Consider the following 13,786-nt stretch of genomic DNA (forward strand, 5'->3'; position numbering starts at 1 on the left):
TAGCTGTTACAACACCTAGCTTTAACACTATACCTAGGCCACTACAGTGTGCCAACATGTCGCTGAAGACTGACCCCATGGCCCACTGGAAAGACTTGAAGGCGACACTGAGTGTCATGCTAGAAAAAAAAAATCACCAACTACCTGGCCCACAACCTCATAGGCCAGATGAAACTGAGCGACAAGACCACTGATGAGCTTGGGGAGTGAAGGCTAGCCTGTGTGGTCCGATCCCACAGAAGAGCTACTATAGCAAAAATTGCTGAAATACTTAAAGCTGGCTATGACAGAAAGGTTTCAGGACATGTAGTGCATCGCAGCTTGTTGCATATGGGGCTGCGTAGCCGCAGATCGGAGTGCACATGCTGACCCCTGTCCACCGCCGAAAGCACCTACAATGGGCACGTGAGTGTCAGAACTGGACCATGGAGCAAAGGAAGAAGGTGGCCTGTCTGATGAATCACATTTTATTTTAGATCATGTGGACGGCCAGGTGTGTGTGCGTCATTTACCTGGGGAAGAGATGGCAGCAGGATGCGCTTTGGGAAGAAGGCAGGCTGGCGGAGGCAGTCTGATGTTTTGGGCAATGTTCTGCTGGGAAACCTTGTGTCCTGGCATTCATGTGGATGTTACTTTGACACGTACCACCTACCTAAAGATTGTTGCAGACCACGTAAACCCTTTCATGGCAACGGAGTTGCCTCTTTCAGCAGGATATTTCGCCCTGCGAAAATTAGCTTTTTTGCTGTGTACTCACAGAACGACACAGACACACCAATGCAAAACTAAATTCGATTCATCAGTTAAGAGCGAAGCAGTGTAGAGATATGGCAAATATGAAAAGCTTGTGTACAGTATATAAGGCGTTTCACATGTGACACGGCAAAGGAAAAGCAGCGTGTGCATGGAAAACTGTCATTATTATCGTCTGCGGCCCAGCGCCGGGCTTAGATCATAATAATAACTTTATTAAATAACTCTTGAGCTAACTACATTAACATTATCACGTTGGTTCAGAAAACATGTACTCTTCCTCCATTCTACTTTAATCTCTTGCCTCACGAGAGAGCATGTTTCCCTCATTAAAGCTCCAGCGACAAGTGAAAGCGGAAATACTATTACCAACATCCAGAAATATCAGGGGACATATTTATAAATTTATATTAAGCCAACTTACTGTTTTATTTTGAAATATAAAAAATACCGAAAGCAAGAGAAAAAAATTTTTTGCAGAGGAAATGCACATATTTGTTTGTGTAATTTTACTTTTTTAATTTTAAATTTACTTCAAATTTTCATTCGAGTTATTTGGGTACATGTGCTATGACTGTTCGGCAGCCATTTTGGAAGTTGCTCTAAAACTTCACTGTTTTTGATGACCTCAAAAAAAGCCATTTTTCTGGAATAAGATGAACACACCAGGCGAGGAATTATATAATTTTAAAATTAAGAGTTTCAATGCAACTTATATTGCATTATTATTTATTATTATTATATTATTATTATTTGCTTTGCATTTAACAGCAATACTTTGTATTTGAAAAGATTCATGGGTATCTGGAGCTAGTGCAGGACAGAGTGAGTGATGCTCACAAAGACAGATGCAGTAAAACATTTATAAAATTAAATTAAATTTGATTAAAATATTTAAGAAGCTTCTTGAGCTCAAACCAGGTTTAGTGCTCTGTCTGTAATTATAATCCAGTAGAAAGCTTACATATAACCAGGTTTGACAGAGCTACTGATAAAAGGTTAATGATCGTTTCGGTATCGGCCGATCAAATGAAAGAAAATCGGTAATCAGTACCGGCTCAAAAAAAATCCAGACTGGAGAGTCCCTACACAGCATCAACACATTCTGTGCCCTATACCGGTGTTTTGACATACCTGTGACGTGCGGCGTGACACTGTTTTATGTGTGTTTTAGGCTCATGAGAGAATTCAAATGAAAACATGTAGTTTAACCTTCTGGGGTCAACGGACGCGCCGGTGCGTCCTGCTGGATTTTTTTCCTCATAACTGCGGAAACAACTTAAAATACTCCGTCATTTTTGGGCATACAGATAAGTGTAAGACATCATTAGAGACTATAAAGGGTCTACTTTTATTTGTGTACACTCACAATAACAACAAAACCTTGTGCTTTTGTAAAATAAAAAAAATAAACAGGGTTCGCTTTCAGCCGTCTCTGTCTCTGCGAGCATCTTTCTGAAACACGTCACAAAAATGAACTGAAACTCCGCGAATATTTATCACACAAACATGAAACATATGTCTAAAGAAAGCTTAATATGTCTACTTTTAAATAAAAAATTCAAATTTAAAACAAATATTTCTGTATGAAACAAAGTGATGTACATTTTCTCCTGGCTCAGCTAATTATCGCCAATGTGATCCCACCCACCAGCAGAGCGCGCTATTCATACGGTAATGTGCTGAGGCAATCAATGCAAATGTAAAAGCCCCCAACAACGCCTTAAAAAACATCAAGTTCATCATCAGATTCATTCACTTTTCTGCGCGTTTGGAAGATGGCACGCTACATAGGTGAGGAAGCTCTACAAATGGTCCTGGATAGTGATGAAGAGTTCACATTTTCCTCAGAAGAAGAGCGGGACTCCGATGAGGAACGTTTGCATTTTGAAGAGCAACTTGATCCAGCCGAGGATACAATTTTGGATGAGTAAGTAATTTAGTTTTACTTACATATTAGTTGACATGCTATTTTATATAAATATGTACATATTTTACTAGTTGGACTATTTCCAGACTTGCCAGCCAGTATTCGAAGTAATGAAATTCGAAATATGTCCTAATAGGCAAGATTTAGTTACATTTAAATGTTGTTTCGGCTAAAGCAGGTATTTAAATTGTATGCTGTATGATATAAATATGATATGTAATATGATATAAAAATAATATGAATGTTTAGATTATATTTTAACTAGTGTTTATGCTGCCTCATTATCATCAACGAAGCTTGTGCTTGCAAATATATGTTCGGGTGTAAATGTGTAAAATGTGCTGTAAATATGCCCATATTAGAAAATCAGCATATTAGAAAGATTTCTGAAGATCATGTGACACTGAAGACTGCAGTAATGATGCTGAAAATTCAGCTTTGATCACAGGAATAAATTGCATTTGACAATATATTCAAATTTAAAAGTTATTTTAAATTGTACAAATATTTCACAATATCACTGTTTTTGCTGTATTTTGGATCAAATAAATGCAGCCTTGGTGAGCAGAAGAGACCTCTTTAAAAAAAAAAAAAAAATCTTACAGATCTAAAAACATTTAAATGGTAGTGTAGGTCTAAAGATTTTAAGTAAAGTCTTTATGTAAAGAAAATGTATAGTCAGATTACTTTTAACTTAAACTTGATTTTGTGAATAAGCTACAAACAATACATGCAATCATTAAGTCTCCTCACATTCATTCTCTCTCAGGGGAGGGGTCTTTGTCTCCTCAGTTGTGAATCACATCAATATTCATGATCATCCACGCCTCCTCGCATATGGCCTTTCTAACACTAAAAGTGTCTTACAAAAGTTAAATGACTATATTGTTTTGTATGAATGAGTGATCAGGATGGTTTTCACATCATTTTTGTAGCAAAAACTCTAGGCTACAAGATCCAGTTCTCAAAAGTCTTGTGAACAAATGTTTAGTATGTGTTATATGGCCTTATTTCAGTGACTTACAATTTTTGTTTTTTCAAAAACCACTCATAAACATTATTTTCTCAAAAATACAAACATGTACATACAAGTTGTTCACATATTATTGTAGCCCAATTTGTGCTGAATACTTTAGCCATTAATATGTTTTTAAACAACTGAAAAAAGCACAAATGTCAAGGCATGTCAAAACTTCTCCAGGGCCCAAAACACCCTCAGACCCCAGAGAGTTAAGATAGAGTACACATATTTGTTGTACCAAGTGTATAATCTGAAAAATAACTTTAAATTGACTATCGACTCATGAACTATCACTTTAAAGCCATATTTTCAAAGAGAACAAATTAGGATTCATATGACGCCATGCGAGGTTCGGATGTGTGAATGGCGAGCTCTGCGAACTTTACTAGTTTTAATACTTTTTGTGTCATAAACTGGTGAGATTCGATACACCCTGATCCTTAACTGTTCTAGGAAGATAATATGTCAAAGAATTCAAAATCCTTGGGCTCTGGAGACATTAAAAGACACTTGCGTGCTCAAGCTGACGCCCCTGACAAGGCCGCGGACCAGGGAGTCGATTTGGCCGGAGAAGAAGAAAATTCGGTGAGAATTGTTGAACGTGTCTACAATGCTGACGAAGGTCATTGCTGACTTGGAGGATCTTGCTGTAATACGTTGATCGATCACTGCCATGGAGACTAAATTCTCTGAGTTGGTTACAAGAGTGGGGGACATCGAGAAACGGATTGATAATCTGGAGTCATTGGAGAGGGAATTAGCTGCTAATCCACTAGCGACCACGGTGGATTTGGAGAGCATCTGGGAGAAGTTGGAGGACTTGGAGAATCGTAACCGGCCAAATAACGTCAGAATTGTTGGAATACCTGAGGACGGAGAGGTGAAATTCCTGGACTGGCTCTTTCCGAATCTGCTCGACATAACAGGCCTTAAGCTGGAAATCGAGCGAGCTCACAGGGTTCTGAAGATCCGCTGAGGGAGACAGGCCCCGATCAATTTTGGCCAAATTTCTGAGATCATCCGATAAAGATCTGGTGTTACGCGAGGCGAGGAGTAAAGGAAGGCTTTCTTGAAAGAACCACAGCATTTTATTGTTCTCAGACATTGCGAATTCGACAAATGAGAAACGTGATCGATTCAAGGAATGCAAGAAACTCTTACATCAACGGAAGGTCACTTTTGCACTGATGTTCCCGGCCAAATTGAGAATAGATGCTAAGGATGGCCGTAAAGTATTTACATGTCCCCAGCAAGCGTTGTCCTTCATAAAGTCAATGGACTGAGTAAGTTATTTGTGGTACTCACGTTGCAGCCAAGTGGACTGGCTCACTGAACATCCACTTGATCGTCCAAGCAAGCGGAGTGCCTTTTTTGTTTCTTTTTGTGCTGGTTCTGCCTAGCGGCTGGAGCTAGCAGCACTCCTTCAGGACAGTGTTGTGAATGAATCTGCACGTTCTTTGTGCTTATGGCTCCTACTGGTTGGAGTTTGTTTTGTGGAGTAGTTCTTGCAGGACATTGGAGTGATTGGGTCATTTGTTGCACTCATGTAGCAGTTGAATGGGCCAGCTCACTGAACATTCGTTTGACTGTCTGAGGAAACTGAATGGCCTTTTTATTGTGTGTGTGTGTGTGTGTTGGTTCCACCTACTGGCTGGAGTTTGTTTTATAGATTATCTTCTGTTGTGTAATTCTGTTTTACAAAATTTGTATAGAAACACCGGACTTGAGCAATCCGATGGCCAAGTTGTCGCGGGAGCTCTCGTAGGCATACATGAACTGTTTGAGTTTAGAGGGATGGAGATATAGGGTGGACATGTTTTCTTTAGTGCTGGCTCAAGTAAGAGCAGGGGAGTCATTACACTGTTAAGTAAGTATCTACAATTCAAATGTCTCAAACAGATTAAAGATAAATTAGGAAGAGTCATTATTGTTTTAGCAGAAATTCAGGGGCAAAGGTTGATTTTGGCTAATATTTACGCACCTAACGCTGATGATCAGGGCTTTTTTATAGATCTTGAAGGGATGTTGCAAGACGCTGGCAACCCTCATTATATAATATCGGGAGGAGACTTTAAGCTTTTGATGGACTCAGTCCTTGATCATAGAGAAGCAAAAGTGTGTAAGCTCCCTAGAGCAACACTGACACTTCACAGGACGTGTAAAAATCTTGGTCTTAAAGATATTTGGAGATTTTTGAACCCATCTGGTAGGGACTATACTTTTTTTTCATCAGTCCATAAGATTTATTCTAGAATAGATTTCTTTTTGATATCTAAGTCCCTCATTTCATCTGTTGTTGATTGCTCAATTGGAAACATCTTAGTCTCAGATCACGCCCTGGTGAGTTTAGAGGTATTGCCACATATGGAGAAAAAGAAATCATATTATCATATAGTTGGCGATTTAATGCATCCCTTTTGCAAAATCCTGAATTCCAACAAATGTTAAAGGCTGAAATCAATGTTTATATGGAGACCAACTGGTCCTCAGTATCCTCTGTGGGCATGGCTTGGGAGGCACTTAAGGTGGTTCTAAGGGTTCGGATCATACAGTATGCCTCATTCATCAAAAAATCCAAAGCACGAGAACTCATGGAATTGGAAGAGAATATTAAAAGTGCCAAGGCAGAGCTGAAGTGCCGAATGACATCTGATGGTCTCAGAGAATTGACCCGATTGAAATACAGATATAACACTATTTTGTTGCGGAAGGTGGAGTTTTGGCTATTCAGGGCAAGACAGTCATACTTTGAGTCGGGGGACAAAGCAGGGAAGCTTTTGCCTAGATATATAAAGCAGAGAGAGACTTTTTCTGCCATTCCCTCAGTGAAATCTGCTGGTGGTGAAATATTTACCTCGGCCATTGATATTAATAATTCTTTTAAAGAATTCTATCTTGATCTCTATAGTTCCACGTCTTCATCTACTGATGAAGATATTAGAAACTTTGTGGAACAATTAGAACTCCCTAAACTGATGACTGAACAAAATAATTCTATTGATTCTGAGATAACCTTGGAAAAGCTTGGTGAGGTAATTAAGGCCTTGACTACAGGCAGGGCCAGATGGCTTTGCTGCTGAATGTTTTAGATCTTATGCTACAGAACTGGCTCCACATTTGTTAGAAGTTATACGGAATCATTAAAAAATGGAAAGCTTCTGCCAACCATGACACAAGCCCGGATCAGTCTGATTCTCAAAAAGGACAAAGATCCAAGCGAGTGTAAGAGTTACAGTCCAATTTCCCTGATCCAGCTAGACATTAAAAGTTGATATTTTATTATTTGTCTCTGACCCCACTAGATCTATGCCTTGCCTCTACAGAATTATTAATTCCTTTTCTAAGTTCTCAGGATACAGAGTCAGTTGGTCTAAATCTGAAGCTTTGTCTCTGACAATGTACTGCCCAGTAACAGATTTTCAGCCAGGCGCCTTCCTGTGGCCCAAACAGGGCATTAAGTATTTGTGCGATTTAGTTAAGAGTTAATTTTGACCCTTTAATAAAAGTGTTTTCGAGCGATGTGGGCAGGTGGGCTTCATTACATTTATCTATGATTGGGAAGGTTAATGTTATTAAAATGAATTGTATTCCAAAATTCAACTACCTGCTACAGTCTCTCCCTGTAGATGTCCCCCTCTCTTATTTCAAGCAATTTGATAGCACAGCGAAGTCCTTCATTTGGAATGGTAAGCGTCCCATATTACATTTCAATAAGTTACATAGGCCGATTGAGAAAAGTGGGCTAGGCCTCCCCAAGATTTTGTTTTATTAATATGTATTCAGTCTCAGACATTTGGTTCATTGGTCACTTCCACCTGAGAAAGCCCCTCCCTGGTTTTGTATTGAACAGGAAGTTCTTGCCCCTATTTTGCCATTGCAAAGCCTTTCTATTAAACTAACCGGAGAAGTTAAGTCACACCACGTTATCTCGCATTTGCACCCAGTATGGACAAAAGTGTCCAGAGTGTTTAATTCGGACATTTATTTAAATGTTGCCTCGAGCATATGGCTGAGCCCAAAATTATGTATTAATAAGTCCCCTTTCTGCTGGTCAGAGTGGATTGTGAGGGAGGTTAATACGCTCGGTGACCTATATTAGAGTGCAGTGTTCATATCCTTTGAAAATATGGTTCAACATTTTAGGATTCCCAGATCTCAGTTCTTTAGGTTTTTACAGCTGCACCACCTGCTCTGTACTAATTTTGGGAGTAGAATACACCCCTCTAAAGAGGCAGATACTCTGGAAATGTTGATTACTGCTTTTGGAAATGGTCACGAGGCATCAGTGTATTACTCCCTATTAATTCAGAGTTTGGGGGATGGAGCTTTAACTTCTGTCAAGAGATTATGGGAGAAAGATTTAAACTTTGCATTGGAGGAGGGAGTGTGGGCTAGGATTCTAAAAAACTTCAAGTCTACATCTAGAGATGCAAGGGTGCATCTGATGCAATTTAAGATTTTGCATTGATTCTATTGGACCCCCTCTAGATTGTATAGGCTTGGTCTTAAAGACAAACCCACCTGCTGGAGATGCCAATCAAAAGACGGGGACACAACCCATGTTTTTTGGGAATGTGTTAAGATCCAAGAATTTTGGTTGAGGGTTCAGAGATTTATGTGTGACGTATTGGACACAAAATTTTCATTTTGCCCCAGACTCTGCATCTTGGGCAATTGGGAGGTCATTAATATTGGGGATAGACATTTAAAAAGTTGTTTTTTGAAAGTATACCTTTTTTTATTTTTATGTTCTAATTGTTGGAGACTACTGTAGTGCGTGTTAGTGTCGGGGGTGGGGGGGGGGGTGTTTGGGATGAGGGGTTTAATGTATATAATTGATTCCGTATTTTATGTTGTGTTTGTTTGTTTGTTTTATGAATGGAATCAATAAAAATTGTTAATAACAAAACAAGAACAAATTAGGACTTTAAACAGATAACCTAATCCAGAGTCACTGCTCCTGAAGGACTGTAATGACTTTTTAAAATTAAAATGTTACCTTTTTAAAAGACAACTGAGCACTTCTAAAATGACAATAAAGACAGCTGGAAAAAAAACATTTGTGTGACTTTTGAGTGATAAAACTCATTTGGTAACAGATTCTGACATGATAGTTGATTGTCATGAAAGTGTAAAACAAAATTAAAGGAAGAAACATACCTGAAGGAGTAAAATCATCTTCATCACTCTGTTGTTCCTCTGTTGTGGTTTCATCATCATCTTCATCACGCTGTTGTTCCTCTGCTGTGGTTTTATCATCATCTTCATCACTCTGTTGTTCCTCTGCTGTGGTTTCATCATCATCTTCATCACTCTGTTGTTCCTCTGTTGTGGTTTCTCCTCTCATCTTCATCAGGTTCCTGCAGTCCAGCAGCTTCACTGAACACATCTTCACTGGTGTCTGCAGCATCTGCTGTTCATCATCTTCATCACTCTGTTGTTCTTCTGTTGTGTTTTCATCTTCTTCATCACTCTGTTGTTCCTCTGCTGTGTTTTCTTCTTCTTCATCACTCTGTTGTTCCTCTGCTGTGTTTTCTTCTTTTATCTCCTCCTGCTTCACTATAATATTCACTGGTGTCTGCAGCATCTGCTGTTCTCCAGTGTGAATCACATCCACCTGCTCTCTCATGATTAACATCTGAATACAAAAACATCATGATTATAATGGGCTGACATTCATCAAACTCAAAAACAGTATTATATGATTATACAGTTCTGTTAAACAAAATAACTGAGATGGTACAATTGGTTAGCTTGCTACTGCTACAGTATGGTGTTATGCAGCAGATGAGCCACAGGATGCTGGAGTCTTGTGATCTTCCCATTTCTTTCATAGAGAAGGTTTTGTTTTGTTTTTACCCTGGGGGAGGTGAATTGCAGGTCTGTTTAAATTTCACAAGTCCTTCTTTGTTCTATAGCAGTTGAAATTAAGCAGATGCACATTCATTGATGTTAAGTCAGACATTTCGCTGCCATTGTTCCAGAATTCCACATTTTATGACCTAAAGGACAGTGTGTGGACTAAAGGCCTTTTTGAAGAATCCTGTTAATGGCTCTCAGTCTGTAAGACTTATTACTGCCTGGTTCCCTCAATCTTCCTAGAGAAACAAACAAAATATATTTTTGTAACAGCACTGTCGCTAGTATGTTTAACTTTACATTATATTAATATAGTTGTATGTGTTAAAGGTGCACTCAGTTATTTTTCCCCACTAATATAGTTTTACTCATAAAGAAATTAATTGTAATTATGAAACATTTGTATAAAATCATGACCTTTCACATGAGATGAGGACTCTAATCATATCAGTGACCTTATAAAAGCTGTTTTATTCTACATGGGGCAGGGGTGCCCTCATGGGGGCAGCCATTTTAGAATCACATGACAAGCTGAAATACTACTCAATCTCAATAACCGTCTTGTTATCGGACACTTTCACTCTTGGATTAAATTAATCATGGATGATTGTGAATAGTGAATTTCTACAATGGCATCTGTAAATGAAAACTTGATTTTGAATGATGCAGCAGCCACACCACTAGGTGTCACTGTAAGTCCAAGATGACACAAGCAAAAAGTTACTGAGTGCACCTTTAAATACCACCTTACCTGCAGATAACCAGGGTTGAAGTTAGATTCTTGGCCAAATGTTGATTTTAGTTGGGTGAAACATTGTTATATAAACAAAACCTGTCTTTTTTCTTCTGTTTTTTAAATCCCATTTACTTTGACTAAATTAATAAATCTTTCAGCATAAAATATATTTAATCACAAAATAAACTTAGTTACTCACTGTATTTATCTGCTAAATATAAAAGACATAAAAAACATACTGAATCTTATGAGTAAACATAAAAATTTTTGTCTTCACACTGGTGCACGGGATGTAAAATAGCAAACAAATTATAGCAAGTTTAACTGAATCTAATTAAAGTTATAAACTATAGATTTTGGTCCAGGCTGGTACAGGTTAAATGCCAACATCTCTTATGTTTTAATGTACTCACAAACTGGGACGCTAAATAGGAATAAATATACTAAAGGGAATATATAAATATAAATACAACTAAAGAGAATCTATAAATTTACCTCAGGTCGCCTCACGGAAGACTTCTCATGTGCAGATTTAACAAACATTTCATTACACAATTATACAGGGTGAAAGTTTTTAAAACTTAACACAAAACATATCTGATCGGCAAATCACTTTATCAAACGAAGAATAAAAGTAGATTTGTAGAGTTTACAGATTCAAGTGAGGCGCATGCGCAGTATCCGATTCTCTATTACATATAAAAAATAAATCTGTTTTATGCGCCCATTAAAAAAAAATCTATAAATCACAATGCCGAAAAAATATGATTAAATCAACATTACTCCAGTAAAATATTTATCACATGGGATAATATATATAATATTCATTTTTATTAATATTTGGTCAAGGATGGTATCCAAAAGGCATATTGACTCTACAAAAAATAATATAATTATGACAACATCAACTCGTGTAAATTATCTGAAGATCAGGGGATCATGCTGCTATAACGTCTTTTATGGGACGTTTAAGAAACGTTATTAGGACATTACCACAACGTTTCTGGAACGTTACTCAATGTTTGTCAAGATTGAACTTTACCAACACGTCTTCAAACTGGACTAAAATATAAACATGAGTTTAGCCACAGACAGAAAGTGTAAATAAACCTGTTCTGAAGTGTTTTAGTTGTTTTGTTCACCTCTTGTATATGACCAGTAATCCCAAAAGTATTTACACAAACTTCAGGAAACCAAAAAGTGTTTGTTTGTGCCCGTCTCTTCAATATATATTATCACCTTCATTGAACTCATTTACAGTCAGTCACTGGATTTAAAGAACTAATTTAAGCAGAATATTCTCAGATTTCTGTTTGTTTCTCCTGAAATTGATTTTTTTTAAAGCGTCCGTAACAAAATAAAGCGACATGCGTCGATAAAAAACGTATTTTACAATTATTAAAACGCCAAAGACAGAAAAACAACATATACAAATAAATGTCAATCTGACAAATGCTGTTTAACACATTCAACACGTACCGAACTGAGCGCTCAAACTGTAACAGTGTCTGAATTCTTCTTCTTGTATATTTTATTGACATTACCGCCACCAACTGGACAGGAGTATGGAGCCCCGAATAGAAGGAAAAATATAATAATAATAATAATACTTTAAAACAAAATGTGGTATTTAAATCCTTTTGTTGTTTAAACCTGTTGTTTTTAGATATTTTAATAAAGCACTGTGCACTTTTGTTTGTCCTGGAGCATTACTAAGGAGATTTTGCAATGTGAGGTTATTTACACCTATTGTTCTAAGTATCTTTCTCTTTCATATGCTGTGCATACTAAGAGCACATGCTCAAAAGTTTCTATTTGACTGCAGTTTGTACATTGTCCTGTTTCATGTTTCCCTATTCTGGATAATGAATAATTTAAACCAGTGTGCCCTATTCGAAGACAGGTGATTATGGTGTCATTTTCCCTGTTATTATGACCAATTCTCCCTCTCTGTTTTTGTATACTGTTTAGTTGTCTCCCCTTTGTTTCTACCTCCTACAATTCTTGCCACTTTGTATTCATCGATGTCGTAATTTTCCCTTTAACACCTGCCTTGCTTAGATACTGTACGTAAACGTCAACTTCTGGATGTTCAATTACTTGCTTTGCCAAATCATCAACTACTTCATTTCCTTGGACTCCCACGTGCGCAGGTACCCACAGGAAACTTAGCATTATTCCCATATTCTGTATCTTTAGCAAACTTTTAAGTATCTCATTAACTATATCTTGTCTTGATGTAGACTGCCCACTTACAAGACTAGTTAAGGCTGAGTATGAATCAGAACATATAATCAAATTCATGGGCTGAAGCTGTGTGACCAGAGTTAGGATTCTTGGAACCATCTGTATATATTCTGAGCACTGAGAAATATGCCTGATCTAGATATTGTTGTACTAGATATCTAGATATTGCTCTCACATCTGTGGTCATGGAGTAATTTGAGAGACTGGTTTTGGCCTATCTGACGGACATCACTAGACCCTTGCTAGACCCCCTTCAGTTTGCTTACCGAGCAAACAGGTCTTTGGATGATGCTGTCGATGTGGGACTGTATTATATCCTGCAATGCCTCGACAGACCTGGAAGTTATGCAAGGATCCTATTTGTGGACTTCAGTTCAGCCTTCAATATCATCATGCCTGATCTTCTCTCAACCAAAATGACCCAGCTCTCCATGCCCACCCCAATCTGTTGGTGGATCAACAGCTTTCTGTTAGATAGGCAGCAGCTATTGAGACTGGGAAAACTGTTCAAATGTCAAGTCTGTATCTAGAAATGCAAGGGTTCGCCTTATTCAGTTCAAGATTTTACATAGATTCTACTGGACCCCCTCTAGACTGTATAGACTTGATCTTAAAGACACACCTACCTGCTGGCGATGCCAATCGGCACATGGAGATATAACCCATGTTTTTTGGGGGTGCGTTAAGATCCAAGGGTTTTGGTTGAGAATTCAGAATTTTGTATGTGATGTCTTGGGCACTCAGGTTTTGTTTTGCCCCAGACTCTGTATTTTGGGAGATGGGGCAGAAATTAATGTGGAGAATAAACATGTGGAGGATTGGGTCCTAACCTGTGTTATGGTCACCAGGCAGGTGATTTTGAGGGGTTGGAAGTCGGTTGGAGCACCCCCGTTTCAGGAGTGGTGCTCGGAGATGGGGAGAGTGGCAGCCTTAGAAGAGGGGTGTTATAGAAGACTAGGGAATCCGGATTTGTTTGTAAGAAAATGGGGTGGATATTAGCATTCTTGGAGGATCATTCTCGGGTGGAATATAAAATCAATCAAATCAAATCACTTTATTGTCACACAGCCATATACACAAGTGCAATGGTGTGTGAAATTCTTGGGTGCAGTTCCAATCAACATAGCAGTCGTGACAGTGATGAGACATATACCAATCTACAATAAACATCAAATTAACACAACACAATTTAAACATCTGTTATACACATAATTACACTCAACAGTATACAAATAATAAC

At 38.1% G+C, this 13,786-nt stretch overlaps 1 protein-coding gene across 14 annotated transcripts in view; it reads right to left on the minus strand.

Moving 5' to 3' along the window:
• LOC127418567 (zinc finger protein 501-like) overlaps positions 1-13,786 on the minus strand; it is a 240,533-nt gene that overhangs the window by 69,701 nt on the left and 157,046 nt on the right. For 3 of the 14 annotated variants that reach the window (XM_051659165.1, XM_051659163.1, XM_051659164.1), the window contains exon 2: positions 8,865-9,802. The exons of 4 other annotated variants lie outside the window; for them this stretch is intronic. In XM_051659165.1, coding sequence (XP_051515125.1) covers positions 8,865-9,342 — 478 coding nt within the window. In that variant the 5' untranslated portion in view covers positions 9,343-9,802. Of the gene's footprint in view, positions 1-8,864; positions 9,803-10,794; positions 10,858-11,778; positions 11,819-13,786 lie in introns of those variants that run through there. 7 more of the 14 variants (XM_051659168.1, XM_051659161.1, XM_051659178.1 and 4 more) reach the window with 5 other exon arrangements.

This window comes from Myxocyprinus asiaticus, chromosome 28, assembly GCF_019703515.2.
Source record: "Myxocyprinus asiaticus isolate MX2 ecotype Aquarium Trade chromosome 28, UBuf_Myxa_2, whole genome shotgun sequence".
In the NCBI taxonomy this organism is placed as follows: domain Eukaryota; kingdom Metazoa; phylum Chordata; class Actinopteri; order Cypriniformes; family Catostomidae; genus Myxocyprinus; species Myxocyprinus asiaticus.